The 27,351-nt window shown below is 38.3% G+C and overlaps 2 protein-coding genes across 5 annotated transcripts in view; one reads left to right on the top strand and one right to left on the bottom strand.

Annotated features, from left to right (window-relative positions):
• The window catches only part of arhgef18b (rho/rac guanine nucleotide exchange factor (GEF) 18b), a 57,248-nt gene extending 40,373 nt beyond the window's left edge, over nucleotides 1-16,875 (top strand). For 3 of the 4 annotated variants that reach the window (XM_067396422.1, XM_067396423.1, XM_067396424.1), the window contains 3 exons: nucleotides 101-3,952; nucleotides 14,794-14,974; nucleotides 16,472-16,875. In XM_067396422.1, the coding sequence (XP_067252523.1) occupies nucleotides 101-246 (146 nt within the window). In that variant the 3' untranslated portion in view covers nucleotides 247-3,952; nucleotides 14,794-14,974; nucleotides 16,472-16,875. The remainder of the gene's footprint in view (nucleotides 1-100; nucleotides 3,953-14,793; nucleotides 14,975-16,471) is intronic. The other variant, XM_067396425.1, reaches the window with a different exon arrangement.
• enc3 (ectodermal-neural cortex 3) lies at nucleotides 16,741-26,343 on the bottom strand. Its single transcript, XM_067396429.1, has 3 exons — nucleotides 26,057-26,343; nucleotides 23,349-25,146; nucleotides 16,741-16,874 (listed from the first exon to the last, which is right to left on the bottom strand). The coding sequence occupies exon 2, from the start codon at nucleotides 25,137-25,139 to the stop codon at nucleotides 23,370-23,372; it is 1,770 nt and encodes a 589-aa protein (XP_067252530.1). The 5' UTR covers nucleotides 25,140-25,146; nucleotides 26,057-26,343; the 3' UTR covers nucleotides 16,741-16,874; nucleotides 23,349-23,369.
• Nucleotides 26,344-27,351: the final 1,008 nt, after the last annotated feature.

Consider the following 27,351-nt stretch of genomic DNA (forward strand, 5'->3'; position numbering starts at 1 on the left):
CCCGACATTCCCGGCTGTGCCTGAACAGGCCGTATCCCGCTGTGTAAACAGTCATTAGGTCCAGCTGACAGGCCTGTTGTTTGGTTTGCTCACCCTGCAGATTCCCTCAGCCCTCCAGACGCTTATACAGACGTCCAGTCCAGCCTCGCGCCCGCCGCTCTCAAAAGCCACAACCAGACCTCCCAGCACAACCTCCCGTACACCGTTAGCGATGAAGTCGCCAAGGAGGACGTTATCTTTTTTTGAGCTCCTCGTGGTGTCCGATAGAATGGGTTGTGTTGACGTTTCGGCCGGTCTTATGATATTTTACTTAAGGAACACATTTTAATCCTGTCTTATCTAATAACAAGATTTATTGCAGCCTGTAAAGACAGCGGGAAAAGTGTTTTAGTTTGTACGAAAAAATAAAAAAGTATGTCCAGAAAACCCAAAGACTTTGACGGACAGCTTCAAGTGAACTAAGGTGGACAATTCTGTAGCATGCGATCCGAACGGACGATATGAAGGATAATGGATGTTTTTTTGGTGGCTTATTGTTGTGGTGAGCAAATTTGCACAGCGTCAGTGTCCCATTTCATTTCAAACACTGTATTTGGGACGACAGATGGATCTGTTCGGTTTCAGTTATAGCTAGTGCTGTCGTGGCCACATCCTGGAAAGTTATTGCTTATGGAAAAAGACAAATAGATCAAACCTTTTGAAATTTAAGTAACAGGTTGTTCACTTGTTTATCCTGTCCAAGATGATGTATTTTTGACCATACACTGTATACATAAATTGCTTAATTTTAACCTTGATTATTTGATTGCAGAAAAACCAGCTCCATTTCAGTGGTCGTTTTATTCACGTGGTCCGTCTTTTTAAAGATTTCTTCCAAATGATCATACAAGAGTAAGCAGCCGACGTAAAGAGAAACCAAGATTTTATTAACCAACATTCTGTTTTTAATTTTTATATTGGTAGGTCTTCAAAGAGAAGAGAGAAAATTATCTCAATATTTTGATATTACATTCAAATTCAAATAAGCTGAAGGACATAAATGTTTCAGATGTTAAATGAACCATGTTTTCAGCTTTCTATATAATCAAAAAGTCCATCTAAGACATTAATTGGTTTGACTATAAGCAATTGAATCACACACACACAAAAAAGGAATTTAACCCCCAAAAAATATTAAGAAATGAGGGTTACACATTTTTTTTTTACAGTACGTGTACTTACTGTGTACTTACTCAAGAAAGTACTGGTAATATAAGGTAACTACATGGGTTAGGTTTAGGGGTATGTTCATGCCTAATACCTAGTTATTACCCAGCTATTGTAATTGATATAATAAGTACATAGTATCTACATGCAGAAACATAAAGTGCTACCGAAATGAGGATCAATTACAGTTTTGGTGCTGTGATAAATTTCATGACATTTTACCCCCAAATTGTCATTAACATAATGCAGAAATTCTATTTACCGCGATGTGAAGAGAGAATTTTATTTTTAAATCGTTTTAAAATTATTCAAATCATTTGAATAAAATACAATTGTAAGTATACATCATGGTAGTATTTGCTTTACTTTTTTAATTTATGCTATTTTTAATAAAATGGGCCAAATCTTACTGTATTACAGTAATGAGAATCTTATTTGTCCAAAAAAAAAATTATTTTATTATTATTATTATTATTTTGCATTACGTTAATGAGAACTTTGGGGGGAAATGTGTTCAATTGTACGTTTTCAATGCAAAATTTAAATCACCCTAAAATAGGCTTTGTCGTCTATTTTTAATATTTATTTGGGGTGAAATATGACCAGCTCCATTTAATATTAGTGCCAAACAGAGCAGTTCATTCAGGCATAAGAGTAGTTTGACTTTCTTGTCAAATATTGTGGTAGAGGTATACATTTTTTGTTTTTAACAAAGTTAACTTGGTTATCTTACGCATCCTACTTATTTCCACATTCGAGAAGGAATTTTTTTGTAACATCGTTTCCTGTAAACAGATTAACTTTTGACATTTCCTCCTTTCTTATGACCCACATTCATTTCATTCCATGTCTAATTGAAGTCCCTAAAGCTGTCAAGTATTTCTTGTTCTCAAGTCGAGTACAGAAAAGGCACGCGTGATGTAATACTTACTTTGGATTTCAGAGTAATGCCGCCAAAGACTAGGACTTAAACCACTGTTTCTAAATCTAACCCATGAGCTGTATCAAGTTACTGAACGATCTCTGTCGTTCGTTTCCTGCGACCATATGATTTGTATGTATATGTTGTACATAGTTTCCTTCTAACATAGACGAGATGTAGATATTATGCAAGGATGTCATGTGACCACTGGAATTACAGATGGTTATGGCACTCGATCTGGGTGTAATTTTATTTCGTTTCATTTTGTAGGCACTTTTTTCTTGGAAAAAAAATGAAGTCTGTCATTCAGCCTTAGTGTTTTTATTGTGGTTTAAAAACTACCCATAATGCATTTCTTTTGGATCACATTTCAGCTGTTGCACATTATTTTTAATGTTATTGTTTTTAAAACAGCTGTTTGATTTGATAGCCTACGATATTAGTTTCTAGGTCCAGTGCTTTTCCATGGTGCAAGTGAAGGGATATTTTCTCACTGTAGCAGATCGGTTCTGACCGTCAATGAAGCATAAATAAATCATGTGATGTTGATGATGTTTTAATGAAGTCAATGATGCTGTTCGTCTCACTCCTTTAGCTGCAGCGCACTTTACTTCTGAATGAATTGTTCTCTTTGATTTCTTGTATTTCTACAAATGTGAGCTAAATAAAAAAATCCATCATGTCGCTTTAAATTGTCACTTGATCCGGCCGGCATGCATTGTGACCGTAGCTTCTTGATGTCTGTGATTGTATGACATAATTGTACGATGTTATTCCTTTGTGATGTTGTCCAATTATTTCAGATATGTCCAAAATATATGATTTTTCTGTTTCCAGTTACACTAGCCACTTTTCAATACCAGCAAACTTTAAGGGGACCTCAAGTGTTAATGTTTCTGATGTTTAATGTCTTAAGGATTTAACACGCAAGGCCAGTGTGAATTTTTTTTTCCTACCACACCATATTATTCACTCTATCGAAGAAAAATAGAAATACTTGTGAACACTTAAAACTGCTGCCTTTAGAAACATTTTAGTAATAAAATGTGAAAAAAATCTGAGTCATGCTTTACTCTTCATTCAAACCTTGTCTTTTATGTGTGCATGTCATGGACTGTAAAAAAAGATGGACGACGCACCTTCACTCTCTTCCATTGTAGAAAAGTGAAGCCGCCAGTGTCTCAATATGGCAAATATGGTACGTAGCCTATATTTAAAAACTAAAAACAGTGCATAGTATCAAAGACTATAGAATAACACAAGACGTGTCACTCGTATTGTTTTGAATGGGAGAAAGTGTAACGCGCAATATAGCGGAATAAGTCCTGCCTTCAAAATAAGAGCCAATCGCCGACTGGTAAAGTCATCGCGTCACTGCAGCGGCCGTTAGAAGCACTGGTTTCTATAGAAACAGTCAGACACGCACCTCCGAAACGAGGCACAAGAGACGCGCATTAGCTTGATCCAGCCTAAAAGATTTTTTTTTTGTCGTGATTCCAGCGTTTGGGGAAAAAAATTATGAGACAGTTGTCAGATTTCATTGGTAATTTAAAATAAAAAATATAATCGAAAGATTGGCAAACAGCTTTGGAGAATTTAATGTTTCCCCATTCAAAGAGATAGGAGCTGCATGATGCCCAGGATGCCCGAGAGGCGTTTCAAAGATGGCCGCCGGGTGAAATATGACTTGTCTTAAAGGGACTTTGATAGTATGCAGTATGCGTAGTACTCAACTACGTTTGAACACAGGCTACTGAGGCTAGACCACTCTTGACTGGCGTTAGGCCCATTTACAATTGAACTTGACCGCAAAGGAACACAAAAGTAAGTAAAACACTAGTAATCGGTGCTTATGTTAAGCAGTATCCTCCGTGCTGTGTACGGACAATATGATTTTATTTCCGTCACTCTACGCTCATATGTGAGCGCGTGACCCTGCTGGCTGCGCGCCTGTTGATTCTGGCCCGGTTCTCACAGGAAAAGAGACGGAGCCCAACTTAACAGGACCTGGTGGCCGTGTCTCAGGCCATGCTAATTGTAGAGCTGTGGCTGAACAAAGCTATTTTCAGGTGTTGTGGTTTTCCTTTTATCCAAGCCGGATCTTACAGCCGCGTGTCCAGTTCCTGAGTAGTTCTTTACCAGATGATGTCTCTTGCTTTTGTAATGGTTTTCTGTCCGTCTGTGTCTTGTGCTTTGCTCATTTTAGACGCTGTGCTGCGAGACAACCCCTGTCTGGTTCACAAGTGTCTGTAGTCTCGTCTCTCTTTTTAATTGTAGTTATTTTGTGCAAAGACCTCTGTCCGCAAACGAAAACAAACCTCATGCTGCTGCTTTGTCGTCTCGGTTGTAAAAGTAGCCAGTATTTCACTAGCAAAATGCTTGCTAGTGCCCCAGACAAATTACTAGGGAGTGTTTAATGATATGTAATGTAGCTTAATATGCTAATATATATTGTTTAGTATAAATTAGTTCCAGTTTGATTATTTAACTGTATTTGTGCCATACTGTAAGAATATTTTACTAGCTTAATAACACAGGTTGTGTTAGTTATGGACTGAGTAACCAACTGAATCATTATTATTACAAAACTCTGAATACATTTTTAATTTGTTATTAACATTTTGTCATATGAACACCCAGTAAGTCTCACAAACCTTTTCTTTACTTTTTTTAATGTATTTTTTATTTAATTAAAGGTAGGGTAGGCAATTTTTTTCATACACTTTTTTTTATGCTGGTTAGAACTCCCTTCACATCCTGATATCAATCAATAATAGAAGTAGTCTAAATATTAAAAAAATGTACATCTGTGCAAGTCTCATGAACAAAAAAAAAAGTCCAGTCTGTGAATCTGCAGCTGTCAGCTGGTACAAGTAGAGCTCCGTAAGTTGTTTACATTCATTATTATTGTAATGTTATGTGCTTTGAGACATGAGGTAATTTAACGCCGTCTTTCATCTCATCTCTTTCGACTCTGCTGTATGCGTTCATGTGTTTTTGAGGAGGTGTGGCTTTGGAGACGCCCTAAAGGGAGGGTGGGATCCGGGTGTGCCTCATACGTCCTGAAAAGTGAAGCTGCGGGCTCTTTGATCGCCCCCTGGAGGCTGGATGCAGTACAGGTCATAAATCCCGCCCTCTCAATGCAGACGAATGAGACTTAAGTTAAAACTTAAAAATAAATTATGCTTCAAATAAAATTTTCCGAAAGAGGGTTTGGTCATTTAAGGTAGTTGTTATCACGTTGATTTATATTCAATTGTTAGTTTTTGTGATAAGTTTGATTTTTAGCTAGCAATTTGGTGCTATAAAAACGGGGCGTGTCGTCGTGATTTACAGTTGATTGACAGCTTCTCTGAGGACTGTCGGAGCTTCGAGGGGAGATTCAAGATATAAAACTATTATTTTTCAATTTCTGTGTTATTTCACACCGACAAAATGAGTTGTTCAGCAGTAAACTGTACTAATTGACCTACAGGATCTGACAGATCACTGAACTTTTTTCGGTTACGTTAAATGTGGGCTTCATAAGCTAATTAATAAACGTTATTAGTTAAGATAATACGCCTAACGTTAGCCATGACGGGGAAAAAAGCAAGTGATCGTTATCTGACAGTTACTAATTATTTTAATGGGTATAAAATAATAATTAGCAGGATAAAACTAATGATAGCCTACTCTAATTAATTATAGAGCACTGTCTACAGCAATCGATCTGCTGTAACGTTAGTTTAACCCTTTAATTACAATGGCAGGACCATTTCTGACATTTTAGAGTGGTTTCTAGTGGCATATTATATTGAGTTTATCTACTGAATTTGCTGTTTCAAAAATATTATTGTTCTAGAAAAAGAATAGCCTATTATTTTATAGGTAAAATTTTAAATTGTGTATAATTTATATAGCCTATAAATACATCGCAGTCGTCTGGGCGGAAGTTTGATACCGCGACTCCGTCTCTGGGCTCCACTGACGATTCCTTCTGCGTATGCCCAGGCTCCAAACTTTTTTTTTACGTTTTTGCGTAACGTGTCAGCGCCCATCAGCGTCCGTTTTGGCTTCAGTTCAATACAATGGAAGGAAGCGGCGTCGCGTTGTCCATGTTTTTTTACAGTCTATGGTGGGATCTCATGCTTTCAAAGCTAAGTTGCTATTGCTAGCCTCTCCGAAATTACCTACCCTACCTTTAAAGATGCACAGTTGAGTGCATGAAGTGTCCAAACAATCCACACTTTGTTTTTTTGTTTTGTTGTGGGGGGGTTTGGGTTAATTATCATCCAGGTATTTAAAGTGCACTTTTTCTTTTTGGAAATTCCCGTGTGAGAACTCTACTCACACTATTTATACTACAAAACGGTATAGAGAAGTGCATAAGTACGTGAATTGAGACGCACCTAATGAACAAAGTAATGGCTCTCTGAATCTGATTCAAACTGCTTACACACAAACAAGCTTGAGGGCATATAGTCTTATCTTTTTGAGTGACTCATTAAAAAGAACCAATTCATAATACAATTTTGTTCCCAAATCGGACAACTCAAGGTCTCGCCGTTTTTGCTATATGGATTTTGCCATCTTTCAAGATGATATTTGACTAAAACGTATATACAGAGTATTTATTTAGATTTTAAATTGTTGCAATTTTTGTTTGTAGCATTTGCGAGCAATGTAGTCAGTGTGGAGCCCTGCTTTTGACTAGGATTCTAGTGCTGTTTATTTTCCCTTTAATATCATAAGAACTTCCTGCAATCTTTTTACAAGCATGATATTGTCTAAAATCTCTCTCTCCCTCACACACACATACACACACACACAGAGTTGCATAACAGCTCTGCAAGGTCTAGACCAGTGATCATGCCTCATGCAGGCCATATAACTTCCTGTCCTGGCCTCATAAAAAGAAATGTTTTGTGTGTTTTTTTTTCTGTGCCCATGGAAACAATTTTACTATGTCTTTATTGCTTTTTCAGTAATACTTTGTAGTGAAAGTACTACTAAAGACCACCTGTTGTAAAATGACCAATATAAATGTACAATGGTGATGAATTAAGTTATTGTTCTTTGTTTATCATCATGAAAAAACGAAATATGACCAGGAAGATAAAGTTACTGCTAACTGATAGTATGCCTCAACACACACTGTGTTTATTCATAAGTTTGTAGAGGTGTAATCCAATAAAGTGGCCTGTGAAGAATCTGCTGCCATAGTAAAATCTTTGTGTATTTAGTTACAGGCCAGAAAATCTTTATTTGGAATTGTGTGTGTGTGTGTGTGTGTGTGTGTGTGTGTGTGTGTGTGTGTGTGTGTGTGTGTGTGTGTGTGTGTGTGGATGGATGGTGATCTGTGATAAAAACGCTCGTACTCTATAGGTCTTGTGCCAAATAGCTGTTGAAAAAAGAGTGTAAGATTCTTGCCAAGCCGAATGATCTATAAATGTCATTGGCCTGTATGACTGAATGCCGTTAGCTGTTTATTTTTCATCCAACCGGATTGGTTTCATGAAGGGCTTTTACTTCTGCATAGTTTGATAACTGGTAAATCTGTCAATTGTTTGATTAGATCAGTTGGATAAAGGTGTGCAATATTATTTACAGTATTTTATTGTAAAGTATGTTATTCAACATTTTGTCTAATATTCTCATTTGCAAATGAAAGGGTTAGTTCACTTTGAGATCAAAATTACCCCAAGCTTTACTCACCTTCAAGCTATCCTAGGTGTATATGACTTTCTTCTTTCTGATGAACACAATCGGAGTTATATTAATAAATAACCTGACGCATCTAAGCTTTATATTGTCAGTGAACGGAACCAACAAGTTTGAAGCTGAAGAAAGTGCATCCATCATCATAAACATACTCCACACAGCTCTGGGGGAAAATATCCATGTTTAACAAGTTATATATTAAAATATCTAGCTTCCGGGATTCATCCCCTTTTTTTTCTCTAAAAAGTGACTTGGATTTCAAAATCACCATCAAATCTTTGGCTCATCAAAGAACTTTGCTTCAATTTCAACAAACTTGATATATAGAAAATGATTGAGCTTTTAACAGAAACACAATCCATGTGATATTAGATGTACATCATATGTTGCTACACACAAAAAGCCAAGGTTCGTCCTTGCCCGCAGCTGCTTCATTAACCTTGCAAGCTAGAGAGAGACTGACACCCCAACACCCTAGAGACAGGCGCAGACAGACGCCTCACTTCCTTTTGTTGTATTATTCATCCTGATGTCACTTTTCGAGTGCCTTTTCAGTTGAGTGGCCCATAATTATCAACCGGGCCCATATCGGGATGGGCAGACTCGAAAAGAGACCATCTGCCCCACCCCGTCTGAATGACACAAAGGTCCAATTACGGCTCTGTCCTGTCCTAGAGATACGATTCACTCTCATTCCTTCTCGTTTTTTCTTTCCTCCAGGAAATAGCACCGAATCCCACTCATCCCAAACAAACAAGGGGCATTATGGTGATGAGGAACTATTTCAAGCATCCAAACATGTGAAGCGTCCGTGGAATGCTTGTGAATAAGTTCTGTGGCATGTCTAGCCACTATCACCATTTTATCTAAGGGGTAAAGAATCCACTTCCCACATTGGAAGACATTTAAATCTGTGCAAAATATTGCACATATCTAGATTCTTCTTCACTGAGCTTAGAGGAACAATTTTCATTTTTTTCCCTTTGTTCACCTCCTGCGAGTCTAGAAATGTTTTGAATTTGATGCTACGCCTCAACCTGAGGCCATCGACCGCACAAGGCAGAGCATCAAAGCTCGGCATCGCATAATAACATTCACTGTTAATCAGAGCGCTGCTAGATCTGTCAGCGAAGCTTCTGTCCACACCGCCCCTCCCAGACGCCCCCCCTACTGTTCAGCGTAATTACTCCATTGTGTAAACAGTGATTACTGCTCCCCCCCTTCCCCAAAACGCTGTTCCTCTCTGCTGCCCATTTCTGTCGGAACGCTCTCAGAAGTCTCTCGTCTCAATTTTAGAGACTCCGAGATTTCTGTGCTCAATTGTTTTCACAAATAACCGGCTTCTTTTATGGTGTCTAGACAAAGAGATTTGGCAAGGCGGATGGAGGCGCCCACCTCTTTGTGTTGAATGCCGAGTGATGTGCATTTTACTGAGGGAAGATTTATGTGCGCTGCAGGAGAACCTGCGACTCGTGTTAAAGCGTGTTAGTTATGCTTCCTGTCCTGTGTTCTCATCATCCATTAACTTTGGCAAGAACGCATTTAAGCATTTTTGAACATTCTGAGTTACTTGCATCAAGGTTTATAGCCACAGAGATACAGATAAGATGACAGACTATCTATCAGGGCACTTTCCTGCTGAAAGAGGCCACAGTTAAGGAATACCGTTTCCATGAAAGGGTGTACATGGTCTGCAACAATGCTTAGGTAGGGTGGTGTGCATCAAAATATCATCCACATGAATGGCAGGACCCAAGTTTTCCCAGCAGAACATTGCCCAAAGCATCACACTGCCTCCGTCGGCTTGCCTTTTTCCCATAGTGCATCCTGGTGCCATGTGTTCCGCAGATAAGCAACTTGCGCACACCTGGCCATCCACGTGATGTAAAAGAAAACATGATTCATCAGACCATGCCACCTTCTTCCATTGCTCCATGGTCCAGTTCTGATGCTCACATGCCCACTGTTGGCCCTTTCGGCGGTGGACAGGGGTCAGCATGGGCACCCTGACTGGTCTGTGGATATGCAGCCCCATACACAACAAACTGTGATGTACTGTGTATTCTGACACCTTTCTATCAGAACCAGCATTAACTTCTTCAGCAATTTGAGCTACAGTAGCTTGTCTGTTGGATCAGACCACACGGGCCAGCCTTCGCTCCCCACGTGCAATAATGAGCCTTGGACGCCCATGACCCTGTCGCCGGTTTACCACTGTTCCTTCCTCGGACCACTTTTGAAAGATTCTGACCACTGCAGACCAGGAACACCCCACAAGAGCTGCAGTTTTGGAGATGCTCTGACCCAGTCGTCTAGCCATCACAGTTTGGCTCTTGTCAAACTCACTCAAATCCTTACGCTTGCCCATTTTTCCTGCTTCTAACACATCAACTTTGAGGACCAAATGTTCACTTGCTGCCTAATATATCCACCCACTAACAGGTGCCGTGATGAAGAGAGAATCAGTGTTATTCACTTCACCTGTCAGTGCTCATAATGTTATGCCTGATTGGTGATATATATATATATATATATATATATATCTTGAGGCTGTCAAACCAAAATCAAGGTTTGTACTGACCCAACATTTCAAATTAAGTTATACAACACTTTTTCGCAAGGTGATCATTTCATATATTATCCCACTAAGCTTCTCAGTGTTGCTCAACACACCTTGAGGTCTGTGTAAATGCTGTTTATGCCATAGTGTGGTGGCTCCCTCCAGTTAAACCACAGGACTTCGAGGAGACCACTAGAGAATTAACGTTCCTGACAGATCACATCTTGACTCGACTGAAGGAAAGTACCTGCGCCCAGATGCCACAGACGCATCTACACATCAGCACTTTGAGCTGCCTGTGGTCAAAGATGGCCTGAATTGTGTCATTTTGTGGCCACTTTTTACCTAGGCGTTGCTTTGACTTGTCTGGCAGTGTTGACTACACAACATTTCTTGCATTTCTTAAGGAATGGGAGTTGCTGTGTTGGTTGGGCAATAAACCTCAGTTTGAACAGTGCCTGAGGATACTAATTTTTTTCTGTGCATAATAAACAAGATGTGCTTTGCTGGAGGTTCCTGCAGGCAAAATAACATTTTCGTTAGTACATTGATTTAGTTGCGATTACAGGAGGTGGACGGTTGGAAAGGACGCTTCTGGCCCGGACCCTGGAGGTAATATCCCCATGGGGGGGCAACCATTGGAAGCTGATTCTCCACTAATGCGGGATCTTTGTGTTCCTGGAGGCCCCCCAGCTGCACGCATCCGCCTGGCAGACACACGCCAGTATTTAGGTGAAGGGGGGCAACCGACCCCTCTCCCCCCTCCCAGTGTCCGTTCCACCCCATTGCGCTCTTTCTGCTCAGGGTTATGGCAAGCGTTAACCAACTACCCTCACTGAAAACGCCTACGCCAACCGCCCCTTCTTTCAGTCCATGCTGTGGCGGTCCTTCCTTTCCAGACCTCGTTGGCTAGTCCTTTTGTATTCTGCCAAGTTTCAAACGTCTATTTATGTGCGCTGCATTAATTGCGTCGGCGGCAGAATCTTTTTGAGTTTGTCGGTTTTTCATTTTGCATGACAATGGTGCTTTTGAGCAATCTGACAAAAACAGGCTAGCGCACACACACACCCTGCCAAGATCCCTTTGAAAGGAAGATGTCTCGTATCCCGTGCCTTTTTTTGTTTCGCCGCATTCATTCAGATGCTGTTCCCCATCTGCGCTCACACCTGAAGCACTTAGCGGATCAACATGCTCAGCTGGAGTACGTTGCTTGTGATGAATGGAGTTTGTTTTTTGCCGCCTTTTTTGCAGTCTTACACAAAAGATACTCTGTCAGCAATGCAAGACCATTTCTTAATCATGTACTTTGTATACCGTCGATAATCTGTAGTTTTAATACACTCAAAAAAATAAATATTTGTGCTGCTTGTTCATGTTGTTTTAGTTAGAATTAAATTAATTATTTTCAAAAGGTGAATGTAAAATGTAAAGTAACTTAATTCTTTCTTGTTGGGATTACATGAAAAGTTCCCATGACTTGATTAGAAGAGTAACTTTAGAGAGTATCTTTTGAGCATAATTTTATTGGGCTTTACTAAACTCAGGTTCTACTACACAAGTAAATACACAAATACTACTAAACATTAATTTGTTCAACAAAACATATTGGTTTGAATAGACTGTAATTGTGTGGAGAAACACATATTTAATACTTTATGTAACATATCTTTGCCAACTAAACCTAAGAGGATAAACAGCCATGACATTTTTCCCAGCCCATTTTGTTCACATTTACCTAGTGTGCCAACATTAGTAGATCCTAGTAACCTTCAAACTTTAAAGGAACATCAAAATTTGTCAAACTTTCCTGTGATAGATTAAACTGTCATCCTATTTATTGCAAAGGCTTCAATGGTTGCAATATCATTTTTACAAAGACATCTGTCTGGAAAAACAGTTTTCTTCCCCATGGGAATGCGCCCAGCTGCTTTTAGGGATTTCTCCCATCTGGCATCTCTGATCGGCTCTATTAGTGCACGGACCCGTGGCTTTTGACCTCCACATGCATAACTTATTCAAGAGTGTCTGGCTGGCATCAGGCCAGCTCTTACTTTCTGTATCAATGTCTTTTTCAATCAGTCTCCTGGAGCTCAGCCATGGATTTGGTTTGGAAAAGACTGAATTGGTTAGGATGTATTAGAGGAATGTTTGATTTCATTACTCAATGTTGATGTACTAAAGTCATCCTATTATGCTATTATAAAAATTCCTCATTGTGTTTTGGAGTTCTTCGTCAATTGGTTTACAACCCGAATTCTGGAAAAGTTGGGACGTTTTTTCAACAAATGGCTGAAAAAGCAAGAACTTTTGAAAAGATTCAGCTGGGAGGACATCTAGCAACTAATTTAGTTAACTGATATCAGGTGATTAGCTATAAAAGAGATGTCTTAGAGAGGCAGAGTCTCTCAGAATTAAAGATGGGCAGAGCTGTGAAAGAGTGCATTAAAAGATTGTGGAATACTTTCAATGTTCCTCAACATCAAATTGCAAATCTCTTCATCTACAGTGCATAACATCATCAAAAAATTCAGAGTTTCTGGAGAAATCACTGTGCGTAAGGGACAAGGCCGAAGACCATTATTGGATGCACATGGTCTTTGAGCCCTCAGATGACACTGCATCACTTATTGGCATGATTGTGTCAATGACATTACTAAATGGGCCCAGGAATACTTCCAGAAACCACTGTCGGTAAACACAATCTGACGTGCCATCTGCAGATGCCAACTAAAGCTCTATCACGCAAAAAGGAAGCCATATGTGAACATGGTCTTGAAGCGCCATCCTGTCCTGTGGGCCAAGCCTAATTTAAAATGGACTATTTCAAAGTGGAAAATTGCTCTATGGTTAGACGAGTCCAATTTTGACATTCTTGTTGGAAATCACGGACGCCGTGTCCTCCGGGCTAAAGAGAAGGGAGACCTTCCAGTGTGTCATCAGCATTCAGTTCAAAAGCCAGCATCTCTGATGGTATGGGGGTGCATAAGTGCATACAGTATGGGCAGCTTGCATTCTTTGGAAGGCATTATGAATGCTGAAAGGTATATAAAGGTTTCCAGATGACGTCTATTTCAGGGAAGGCCTTGTGTATTTCAGCAGGACAATGCAAAACCACATACTGCAGCTATTACAACAGCATGGCTTCGTCGTAGAAGAGTCTGGGAGCTGAATTGGCGTGCCTGCGGTCCAGATCTTTCACTTATAGAGAACATTTGGTGCATCATTAAATGAAAAATACGTCAAAAATGACCACAAGCTCTTCAGCAGCTGGAAACCTATATCAGACAAGAAAGGGACCAAATTCCAACACCAAAACTCCAGAAACTCATTACCTCGATGCCCAGGTGTCTTTAAACTGTTATAAAAAGAAGAGGAGATGCTACACCACGGTAAACATGCCCCTGTCCCAACTACAGCAGGCATCGAATTTGAAATGAGCTCATTTTGTGCATAAAATTTAGTTTAAACATTTTTTTTTATCTATGTTCTATTGTGAATAAAATATTTTCTCATGTGATTTGAAAGTCATTTTATTCAAATTTTTAAAAAAAACGTCCCAACTTTTCCGGAATTCGGGTTGTTCATGCATCCAAGGTAAAAAAGACACTTTATTTTTCTTATAATATACGTAGAAGCATCATCCTTTTCACAGTGTCTGAAATGGTTTGATAAAGTGTTCAGTCTCCCTAAACTCCTACTTTCTGAGAGCTTACTCTGCTCTGATTGGTCAGCTGGCCCAGTCTGTTTTGATTGGTCTGCCAATTACAGCTGCCGAAACAAAGGACCCATTACAATATCTGGATTTCAGCTCCAGATCTTCTTCAGCACTTGATACACAGTGATACGAACAGTAACAATGATGTTGGTTTTACTGTATCAATTCCAGCAAAAGTCCTCATCTTTTGGAAGTGATGCAATGTGGATTGGCTTTCACAGCACAGAAAACGGCATCTTCTGGACATGTCGACAACATGAACCAAACTCTTCCAGGCCCAGACCTACAACTACATTGTTTGTGGGTCAAAGTAGACATTGTTAGTGGGCAGCCAATGAAGATCATAGGCGGGCATGATGCAAATTTCTTACAAACCTATGTAGGTTTGAGCATGAAGACTTTGAAGCATGAAGCATGAAGGAATTACTGACATTCACAAACAGTTATATTACACACTACATGATAATAGAGACAATTTAATGATCTGCCTTGAGAACAATGTGTTGATATTTGTGGTCCTACAACCCTCTGAAGTGGCTTTTTTGCTTCTGGATGAATCGTAAGAACATCTGGTTAGTTTCTCAAAAGTTTGTTTGAAAGAAATGTTAGACTTTTGTAATACATTTTCCCTATTAATATAAACCGTAGATTGGCTTCATTTATTTGTCTATTTCTTTCAACACTCAGATCTCTTCCCTACAGTCTGGGCAAAGGAATGCAGTCTGGAGTCTCTGTGCCATTCGTTGGCATTTCCACTAATCACACCTGCCCGGGAATGAGTGGAATGAGGCTGGTGCCATGACACGTACCCACACACCCTTACAAGAGTCATGTCTGAAGACGACCATCTCTGAGCAAAAATATCAATGTGAGGTCATAAAGTTTGTGCACAGAAATCAAACTTTAAACTGGAGCAGCTGGAAATCGCTGTGGTTGAAATCGACTGGGTGTGACTGACAATTTCAAAATTCCAGCTTATCTAGCAAGTTATACAAGGTGCAACACATTCCTTGTCACTCAGCGGATCACAGTCATGCTAATCCGCAAATCCAATCCTTGCGCTACAAAGAGAACACTTAGCATTTTCAGACATTTTATTAAAAAAAAGTCTTTAACACACACACACTGACAGACATTAGAAACTATATTTGGCATTAAATGTCCAAAACAAACAAGGATCAGTGATATCAAAAAGTTGTACACAAATTAAGACAACATATTTCAATGCAAAACAGTTCGCAAATGCAACATTTAGCTGGTAACATGTCTCCATCTGTGCTGCTTTCTTTGGCCTCAGGCAACACATTCTAATGTTTAAGAAAAACACCCTTATGAGTGTAGATGACCGTTCAACAGTGAGAAGGACAGCGTCTCAATACAAGTGCAAAATCTACTAAAAAACATAATCGAGGCTACATGTACAGCAACAACATGTAAGACGTTTGCTAGGATGTTGCTCACTTTGAAAATAATTTATTGAACCATTGGCACAAAAACATTAGGGAAGGAATCCACCGCTTTAGTAGTTTAACCACCTGTTATTCACATTGTAAACTACACATTCTACAGTTCTGTGGAAACTAATATTCTGAATAAAGAAAAGAAAGTCTATTTTAGGACCAGTAAGAGTGATTTAGCATAGTGACGTTATTTCTATGACCGTTAAGAACATTTTTCGTCATTACCGCAATTTGTCAAGTATTTATTTTTAAGTCAGCATACACATATATATTATAACTTTAATCATTTAAATAATGTATTCTTGTTCTTTTCGTTTATGGTAACCAATCTTTTGCATTACAGTAATGAGAATTTGGAGGGAAAATCTGCTTTAATTGCCTTGAAAATATCACTAAAAACAGGCTTCATTGTCTACAAGCAAAATATTTACTTCTTATTTGGTGGTTATTTTGCATTGTAACATTATTTTCATCACAGTTAAGATCATATTTACACTTTACTATAATTTGTTCAGTATTATTTTTAGAATATATTCAATTTAAAGAATACATTGTTGTTCTGTTCCATTATGGTAATGACTTTTTTTGCATTACGGTAATGAAAATTTAGAAGGAACATGCATTTTGTTTGCCTTGCATATAATACTGCAATGCAAACAACCTAAAAACAGGCTTTATTTTCTTTATGCAAAATATTCTATTATTTACGTGTGAAAAATGACCCAAACTTGTCTATTAGCCCAGCCTGGCTATTCTTCTAGTACTATTATAACAAGAATACAGTGCTGATCAGAAAAGTGTTTAGAATAAGTGTATTATATTCCATATTTGAACACATTTGATATAAAAAAGGCAGCACAGCCTAACTTTATTAAACCGTTTTGGGTTCATTTCCTCTTTCAAAGGTCACCCGAGTTTACTAAGAACACAATGAGCCCTGTTTCATGCACTAAGGTGAGTGACCAGAGGCAAGAGTTAATAATTACTTAATTAATGAACGCACAGGATCCGTGTGAGTGAGCGAGACTTCGAAACGTGGAAAAAGAGATAAATCTAGTAAGTTTATGTACACATGCGTTCATAATGCTGTCTGCATCTCTCTTCTGGGTCGAGTCTCGCCATCAGAACTGCAGCGACCTGGGATGGGCTCCGGTTGCCATGATTACCATCCCGACTGACCTAAGGCTTGGCTTCCAGTGAAAGGTCCATGTGAATGTGAAGGAGGAAAAGCTCCTCCCCATCCCCCCCTGGCATTCCCAAGCCCCGTGGGGGGGAAACTCGGCTGCATTCCAGAGAACGCTGAAAGATCTGAGGACGGAAAAACAGGGAATGAGTTACACATGTTGAACTCTTAATGGTTCACCTACAATCCTTCACATTAGTTTGAAAAACTGAGCGCATGACAAAACTATAATTTGCTTTATGGTATGTGTATCTGCTTCATGGTATGCATATCGTACGATATAACTAAATTATCCACAAACACCTGCTAATGAGATCACATTTGGTATGTTAAGCTGCTTTTGATTTCAAAAGAGCTTTAAAACTTGTACTATAAAATTGTTCTTGCCCTGTTAAATGTGTTTCATCCCCTGAAACATGTAGGTAATGAGATCATGAAGTTCACTTGTGCCTAATTTCCACTTTCACAACATGTTTTTACACAATCTATAAAACAAGCGGTTCCAAGCTGTTGTTTTTGAACAATTTATCTTTTAAGAGTGCATTTTATCTTTGCGGTTGCATTAGGAATGCGTAAACTGTTTTGAATAAAGCTTAACCAATATCTAGAGAGAAAAGTGGCATAAAAAATGCCAATATAAAATACAATAATTTAATGAAAAAAAAATTAATAGTAATAAAAATATTTTAATTTTTTTTTTTTTTTTTACATTTTAAAATATTTTTATACAAATAATTTAATGCTAGCAAATGAAAAAATATATACACAAAGTGTGCGGAAAAAATACATTAATTACATATATTAAAGAAATAACTATTATTAAATATTTTTATTATTTTATATATATATATATATATTAGGGTTTTTTTTTTTTTTTTAACCACGTTGTAAATGTGTGATTTCCAGCTAGGCCGATTCCTCACTCAAGGAATAATGCTGAGGCCAGATTGACACCGCTGAAGCTGATTTAGGGTTTAACAAGGTTAACAGCGCTGTAAAGTCTAGATAATACTGTGAACTAACTGCTAAAACTAGCCAGCGGATCCTTTTGCACCCCGCCGTGTCTCTTGACACCACAACACATGTCACCATGTGTCTGCTGGTGTAATTAAAGGCTTGAACCCCTTTACCGGCAGGCATAATTATCTTTTTCTAATCAATACTGTTCTGGACATGATGCATGAGGGTCAAAGTTCAGTTGTGGACAGAAAAAAACAGTAAATTAAAATGCTATTCGTATGTGTAAAGTCACACATGGACGTTTCTCACAATACTGCATCCTCTCTGATGCCTATTTTTCCGTTGTTGAGACGATCAACACTCCAGCAGCATTAAAAATACTACCTGAGAGCTATCAGCCTTTCACAAGTACAGCAGCTTTAGGGACAGTTATATTTAAATATCAGCGGCCTGTATTTCATACCTTTGTGTTATTTCGGGGACATGGCAGACACTTTAATTTAAGACGTGAGAAGTGATGCTAAACGAATGCTCAGTAAAGTGAACAGCTCTTCAGCGTTGCATAACTAACACTTATCCATCAGCTTTCCCAAACCAGCAGCAGAGCAAGTGACCTTTGACCCAGTTTGCAGCCCTTGGAAATTCCATTAAAGCAAGTCTAAAGACCCGAACGCATGCCTGGGATTCAATCAGCTTGTGTTAGATTTTATAGTCTTGTTTTCATCACCTAGCACTGCAAATCCTTCTTGTTTTTTTTCATTACACCTACTTTATTCGTTCAAACTTGACCATGATTTTATTAGGCAGTCAACTATATGCTTTAAAATGAATAAATAAATAAAAAAAACACCCTTATGGTCTTTAATACGGAAGAAGATTAGGGCCAAGCAATAATAAAAAAATAAAACCATCTCGAGATTAAAGTAATTAAATTATGAGAAAAAAGTTGTTCAATTACAAGAAAAAAGTCATTAAATTATGAGAACAAATTCGTAATTTAACGAATTTGGTCTCGTAATTTAACGACTTTTTTCTCATAATTTAATGACTTTATTCAACATTTTATCTAGACTTTTTTCTCGAAATTTAACGACATTTTTCTCATAATTTAACAACTTTTTTCTTATAATTTAATGACTTTATTCTCAACATTTTATTTCGACTTTTCTTGAAATTTAACAAGTTTTTTCTCATAATTTAATGAGGTTATTCTCAACATTTTATTTTATTTTTTATTTCGTTGATTGTAAATCACTTGTGTTTGCAACTTTATAATAAATAATTTAAATAATACTAAAAAAATGTATTTATATGAGTACTAAATATGAGTAGGAATTTCATTAGTAAGACTTTAAATAAATTATCAAATATTACCTAACTAAATTTTTTTTAATCAAATGTGTTTCTTTATTTTTCATTATTTTTATAATATTTTGTATATTAAATAAAGAAATAAATTTAAAAAATAATATTAATTATAAATATAAATATTAATTAATAAATATTATCACTATTTTATGTCTCTAAGTAATGACAACCGTAAATAAAACTTAAACAATCCCAAAAAATAAATAAAATATTTCTTGAACACAACTAATTTGTTTAGTTTTGTTATCTGCTTATTTGGAAGTTATTTTAGAAAATATATAATGTTATTTGTTTATTTAAACTCTAAATAAATGGTTTAAATCACTTATATAAATGTATTTTATATAATGGTGAAAACAAATTTAATGATTAATTAATATGGATTTTAAATAAATAAAAATATTTAAGTCATTTTAAACAAATACATTCCTTTATTTTTGAATTTGTTTTTCATAATTAATAAAACTTAATAAATGTGAATATTAATCACTCACATTAATTTATGTATGTATAGGCCTATGTATGTAATGATTACCCTTAATAAAAATGAAACAATAGGCTACTAATAAATAAATATGTCTTTAAGTAGTGGTTTGGCTCCAGCTCTTTCCTGATGGCTTCAGCAGCTGTAATGAGGGTCACAGGGCTGAATTAATAACAGCTGTGTAACTACTGTGTGAATTGATCTGTGCTCGGATCAATCCCAAGTCAGCACCTTATTTATTAGGAAACGCCCTTTGCTTTGCATGATGATCCGCCCCTCAATATTCTGGCAATGTTTACTAATGAGCAAGAGTTAGATAATAAATCATATGTGACAGGACGGCAGCTTAAACTCTTACAGGAATTTTCTTTTGCATATTTTATTATGTTTATGAGTTCTAATTGGTCTATAAATTAACAAGAATACCGTCTCTTTCTAGTCTATGCGCCCCCGGCTTGAAAAACAAAGGCAGTTTGTATGCTAATCGCACCCTTTTCACATCTTCTGGTGTATGAATATTATGCAATTCTGATTAATTACATCAAGCGAGTTTGCGGCTGAATGACCTGTTTGATCTGTTTACGGCTGGTAACCAATTTGAGGGCTTTGTATTGTTCAATTTCTTTCTGCAGGTCCCGCTTCAACGGACAAAGAAGTGAAAAAAAATTCTATTAACTTTATGCAGATCCAGCCGCGCTCGAGAGATGCGGTGACTCCACGCACGTGTCGGTAAAAGATGGCTGGCCACAGCTGCCAAAATAAAGGATCTTTCTGTTAGCACCCTGGTTAGCATTAATAAAACATTAGTATTGACCGTGACGGTCACTGGTCCGCCTCCGTGAATAATAAAACCGTCCCAAGTGCCAGGAACTGACCCTTGACCTAGATCAGGTGTGTCATACAACAAACAGAGGACTCATATGGTGAGTGTTGGGTAAGTGCCAGTTACTACAGCCTGCTCTGCAAGACCAAAGAATGAGAGGATCTTGATAACTTCCTCCATGGTGCTCATGTTACAGTTTGGATTACTAGTCTTGCCAACTAGACAGAATTAAAATTGCCTGAAGACAGGAAATATAATTCATCTGTAACCAGGGTGATGTTCAGCTACATTATAACTTCCTTCTCTCTGAATACTGCATGGTATACACACAGGCTATACAACTTTTTTATATATAGCCTAGCAAGTGAACCGGTAGGCATTATGCAACAATGAACTTTTTAAACTGTAGCATGCAAATAACCTCATCACAGACCTTTACTTTACAGTAATAAAATGCTTATTTTGCATTTTAAATTCACATGTGTGTAAACATGTCTTGTTTTGGTAGTCATATAAGGGACAAAAAGAGATTAAAGGGTTAGTTCACCCAAAAAATGAAAATTCTGTCATTAATTACTCACCCTCATGTCGTTCCATACCCGTAAGACCTTCGTTCATCTTCAGAACACGAATTAAGATATTTTTGATAAAATCCGATGGCTCCGTGAGACCTCTATTGCCAGCAAGATAATTAACGCTTTCAAAAATACATATTTAAAACAGTTCATGTGACTACAGTGGTTCAACCTTAATGTTATGAAGTGATTAGAATACTTTTTGTGTGCCAAAAAAACGAAATAACTTTTTCACAATATTCAGTGATGGGCGATTTCAAAACACTGCTTCATGAAGCTTTATGAATCTTTTGTTTCAAATCAGTGGTTCGGAGTGCATATCAAACTGCCAAAGTCATGTGATTTCAGTAAACAAGGCTTCATTATGTCATAAGTGTTTTCGAAATTTCAATAAATCACCACTGGGGGGCGTTTGGCAGTTTAATACACGCTCTGAACCACTGATTCGAAACAAAAGATTTGTAAAGCTTCGAAGATTCATGAAGCAGTGTTTTGAAATCGGCCATCACTAAATGTTGTTGAATGAAGTCGTTGTTCTTTTTGCCGCACAAAAAGTATTCTCGTCGCTTCATAACATTAAGGTTGAACCACTGTCGTCACATGAACGGTTTTAAATAAGTAGCTTTCTGGACATCTGAAAGTGTTAATTATCTTGCTGACAATAGAGGCCTCACTGAGCCATCGGATTTTATCAAAAATATCTTAATTTGTGTTCCGGAGATGAACAAAGCACTTACAGGTGCTGAACTACATGAGGGTGAGTAATTAATGACAGAATTTTCATTTTTGGGTGAACTAACACTTTAAATATCTGATATTACATCCAGATCATTGCCAATACTGGAAAAGGGGGTATAATCAAGCACAGTACTGTAGGCTCTGTTTCTGATAAATGTAGTAGGTCATATACTGCACACATACTGCATGAAAAGTATGCTAGCATGCTATTTCAAACATAACCCAAGTTAAACCACAATCTAAGCACAGTTTTGTGGCTGTTATTCACAATACGTCAACATAGGAAATAGATCTGTGCTTGTCAAATCATTTCATGGGGTTGTTCGAGTAAATAAAGACAATGCATAAAGAAAAAGTATAAACTTTTAGAAAAAGTATGTTGGGTGAAGTGCTTTCCAGTGTATTCTGGATATCTCTGTACCAACTCAAAGTCAAACAGTGACTCACTGTGCTGATATGCAATGACAAAAGGAAAGAAACTTATCTGCGTTTAAATGGGCGTGACTGGCTGGTGAGAAATTATATGAGAGTCTACTCCTTTAGTCTGATGTGTCTTCGATGCACTCTAATGCATGTTGGGTTGTGGCAAAAATGAACATCAAAGAAAAGAACATTTTCATTTCCTTGCCCCTGTTACAAGATGACAGCTTCTGAAGCTACGTGTATTTTTAGTTTTAAGCTGCTGGCTGCCAAATGGTGCAAAATATAGCTGCACCCTATTACACATGCCTCACTCCACTGTTTCTGACAAGGCTATTCTGTGCAAAAATCAATGGCGAATTAGCACTATTCAAAAGAGCTGAACTCTCAAAGTGGATAAAAGAGACTTGTCAACTGCAGCCGTGCAGATCTGAGGCCTCTCAGACTCTCTTCTGCCCGTCTCCACCCAAACCATCTGTTTATTATTGAGGAAGGGCAAACAGCAGTTCCTCTAGGCGTCCTTCCATTAAGTGAGCGCTGAGCTTATGGTAACAAGCTGTGAGTGTGCTAAACAAGACAAGCTGTTTTAGAGGCAGAACTAGCGAGAGTTTAGCATTATAAAAATCCTTGATGTTTTACAGCAAATAACGCATGGGGCCCTGTAAAGACGTCACCAGACAAGATGAAACGTTCCAGTTTCCAACCTTGAATCTTCCTGCCAAACATTACACATCAATCTACACATCAAATAAACACACCTTCTCTAAACATCGGTGATCTGTGGGAAACCATTATTTGAGATTGCTATCTGTCTGGCTACTGTGTACACTAGCGAGAACAATAAGCCCTGACATTTATTTAAAAGTAGACAGAGGATTTGTAAACAACCCAGGGAAGCAAAACCCTTTTCAGTGGAGCAATGTGCAAAAAATGGTACAGGCCTCACCATAGGCAGAACTATAAGAATGAACCTGATCCTGTTCTTGCTGGAAGCATTTGGAAAAGCCTGTACGCCCCAGAGAGATGTGTTTTACTCTGTAATTTGTGCTGCCACATTCCTGTTCAAACTATTAAGAAACATTTCGTCTTTATTTGACACCCAACAGCACCAATTACGGTTAGACATTTTCATCAACAAACAAAATTACTGTTTTATACATCGGAGAGGGCATGAATATTCAAAGCAAATGCTGTCAGTTGGTCCAGGACAGTGACATCGGACAATACTCACCAAAAAACAGATGTATTTTCTTCAAGATGGGAGGTACTTCCATGTGCTGACAAATGCTGTTGGGATAAGCGAATATGGTACGCTTGTTATGCTATCCCATGAGTCCGTTGAGGGGTCATAGCAGTCCAAGGTTTTACACCTCTGCGCCCCAAAGTATCCCCCGACCACGTACAGGCGATTCCCCGACGCCACCGCATGACAGCTGATTCTCCTGGAAGTCACGTCACCGAACTTGGTCCACTGGAACGTCTCGCTATTGAAGCGGTACGCGGAGCTCGCCGAGAACTCAGTATCTCCGCCAATGACTACAACATGGTTCCCAACAACTGCTGCCGCTGTGTAACGCCAAAGCTGAGGACATGTGGCCGGGACAGTCCACCTGTTCTCACAGGGGTCGAAGCACTGAACCTTAGGATATTTGTCCCTGTTTACACTAGTCCCTCCGAAAGCAAAGAGTTTGTTTTTGGCCCCTACGACAGCAGCATTGCTCACACCCTCTCGAAGAGGAGCTACCAGTGTCCACTTGTTGGATTGGGGGTTGTACTGCTCCACTTGTTTTAGAGACACAGATGGGGATGCAGGGAACGACCCTGCAAGGGATGTGTGTCCACCTACTACATAGAGAATGTGGTCAAGTTCTGCTGAACCATGTCCAAATCTAGCGACGAGCATCGGTGCAGCTTTGGACCATTCGTCATGTAAGGTGTCATAGACCCAAACGTCTTTTGAAGATCCGTTTTCAGACCCTCGTCCACCTGTGACATATACCTTACAGCCAATAGCGCAAGCACTACACTCTTTGCGAGGGCTAGGAAGGTCTGTTTTGGGAGTGATCTCTTTCGCCTTGTGATCAATCATGTATACTTTGTCGCACATGAATGTTTGGCCTCCTAGAAGCAGGAGGGCTTGGCTGACCTTCCGGGGTCGGGCGCAGAAGCCCGTGACAACTCCGTCGTTCTGCAGGATCTTCATTTTGCAACGGACAGCGTCTTCCACAATCTCACGGCCCACCTTGTGTCCCATGACGAGCTCCTCGGATGCAACATTCTTTAGCAGGTAGCTCTCAGGGAGCAGGGCGAGGCGAACGCAGCGCAGAAGGTCGGGAAGGTCCAGATGTCTTCTCCCAATGTCTGCTCTAACCCAGTCAATAACAGCCTCGTACACAATGCTTTCATCCTCAACCTCCAACTCCTCGCTAAAAACGAGCTCCTGAACTTTATCTTTGGGCAGGCTCAGGAAGTCCTCAGTGTGGTAGAGATTAGCGAAATTTGCCAGGCACATCCGCCAAGAAAGTTCATACAACTTCTGGCACTGATGAGCATCGGACAGAAGCATCATCCCAAGACAGTTGGACGGATGCAGGTTCTTCTCCAGGAATTCTGCGGCAGCGTCACGGATGTCGTGGAACTGGAGCATGTCGCTAGCCTCCAGCAAAGACTCCGCATTTTCCTCGTTGATGATCACCCGGGCGGAGTAGGCATAGTCTAGCAGGAGCTCCAGAACCTCCGGGTGCAAAGAGTCATGGAAGTTGACCTCGGCATCTCGGCTCTCCTTCAGGCCACCGCTGAACATGGCCTCAAAATAGCGGCTACACGATGCCAGAACCGCCCGGTGGCATGGGAATGCTCGATGTCCAGCACGCAGGACTACATCAGTGAAAACATGTCGCTTGCGGAGGAGGTTGAGGTGGGTAAGTAGGCTGTCTGCATGTGACGTCTTGTGGAACAGCTGGATGTTCATGGATCCAGAGCTTGACCTCGACTTTCGGTTCTCGTGATTACTGACAGACATCTTTGAACTAGATAAAAGAGTAAAAAAAAAAGAAAGAATTAAAACTATTTCCTTTTAGATCCCTTTGGATAAAGCATTCAAGTCATCCATGACATTCATTTGATATTACTCAGAAGGCCTATTGTTCAGCAGTGTTTAAAAATCCTTAACATATAATTAGACAGTGGATACATCACAGTTAGAGCAATTACACTTGGAACCAACCATATCCTTGGACGGCAGTAAACCCATAATCGTTTGTTAAACAGCACTAAAACATTACAGCTTTTCGTTTACCTTGAGATTGTCCTGTCTTTCAGTACAAGGGTTAATGATTCATGGGAAATAAATCATCGCCTTCCTCTTTGATCTCTGATAAAATTACTGCTCTTAGCTCTCATTTCATAATTTTGGTTATGCATAAAACAAAGCAAATTGCACAGGAGTATGAACAGAAATGAAAGCTACACCACTGTTAAATAAATAACATTTACAAGTGTTTAATACTGGTCACATAATAAGGCCAACAAACCAAATCTTTAAAAACTCTTTAAATAGACACCAAAAACTCCAAAGATAGATCAACCAAGATAACAATGACTTGAATTTACCATGTTAATCAAAAAATACCATAGTCACTACATTTATTGCTACTAGAAATACCGTCAAGAGAAAATATTAATACATTAAAATTCAGTATGAATGTATCATAACGCTAACTGCAGTAACTATGGTCATCTATAGCAACACGTGCAACTTTAATACAAATATATTCTTGACATGAAGAAATGGACATGATGTTTAAAGTATTTCGCAACCTATTCAAAGATTTAACGTTAAAGTGACAAGTTTTCGCCAGACAAATCTACGGAGCGGTCCATGTATACATTAAAACATTGTGTGGTATAACCAAGTATGATAAAAGTAATATGAATTACCTTATTTCCTTTCGTCGCGCGGACTTGCACAGTATGCATTAGACTTTTAAAGACGAGCGTTACTCTAAGACGTCTTGAAAGATTTCAGTAGTAACATTTCTCGTGATGAGAATGATCAGTCTGTGAGATCTGCCTGTTACACACTGGAGAGCATTACTACTGTGAGTGAGCGGAGAGTAGTGTGGATTTCAGTCGCTCCTCCTCTTTCCGCATGTTAAATGTCCAATCCTGGCGGAGGAGGTGATCTTAGGACACGTTTTATTAGTAATCAGAAGTGTTTCGGATAATTATTGAGCATACATGTGTGTATGAATGTGACTATGCACTGGTATTGAGACATAATGCATGTTTTTCGTGTTTGTGAATGATAGTATCATCTGGTCCTCCACAGATAGCAGCACCTTCTCAGGAAGGTCATATTCCAGTTATGCATGAAGTGTTCAGCAGCACTCAGTTCAGTTTAAGGAAAGAAATTCTACTCTCTTCAATTATGTATCTCTAACATGGAAATGTAAGAACATGTCTTTTCTAACATAACACCGAAAATAGACAGAAATTTGAGATTTTAAATACAGTACAACTAAATTACAAAGTAAAACAACAACAAAAACAATGTTTACTCAATTAAAACTATATATATATATATATATATAAATCAGTAGGCCTACTGTACGTGGTTTTACCATTTTATACAACTGCTGTATCCCAGGTGAAAAAAAGTACATTTCTATAATGTACTTAAAGTGCTCTATTTTCAATTCACACACTAATTTTATACTTTATATACTAAAAATTCTTCTTTAGTACTTCTTAAGATCATCTTAAGAACATCTAAGTGTACTCAACTGTGCTATTTTGAGACAGTATGAAATATGAACTAAAATGTGTTTTTAATATACTATCTCTGTATTTAAAAAAATGTATTTAGATACCACTTATAGTGTATTTGAACCCATAGTGTACTACAAGTGGTAGCTAAATGTTTTTTTAAATACAGAGATAGTATATTAAAAACACATTTAAATTCATATTTCATGGTGTCTCAAAATAGCACAGTTGAGTACACTTACATGTTCTTAAGATGATCTTAAGAAGTACTAAAGAAGAATTTTTAGTATATAAAGTATAAAATTAGTGCACAAAAATAGAGCGCTTTAAGTATATTATAGAAAATGTACTTTTTTTCCACGTAATTAAAGAGAGTAGAATTTCTTTCCTAGAAATGATCTAAGTGCCTCTAAACACACAGTATGGGTATTGAGCCTCTTTCATTGAGGTATTTAGTATCAATCCAC

The sequence above is a fragment of the Chanodichthys erythropterus genome, chromosome 10, assembly GCF_024489055.1.
Source record: "Chanodichthys erythropterus isolate Z2021 chromosome 10, ASM2448905v1, whole genome shotgun sequence".
Lineage (NCBI taxonomy): Eukaryota > Metazoa > Chordata > Actinopteri > Cypriniformes > Xenocyprididae > Chanodichthys > Chanodichthys erythropterus.

Bases quoted from the DNA above. Each gene is read 5' to 3' on its own strand.
- enc3 (XM_067396429.1), bottom strand. From the start codon at position 25,139: ATGTCTGTCAGTAATCACGAGAACCGAAAGTCGAGGTCAAGCTCTGGA.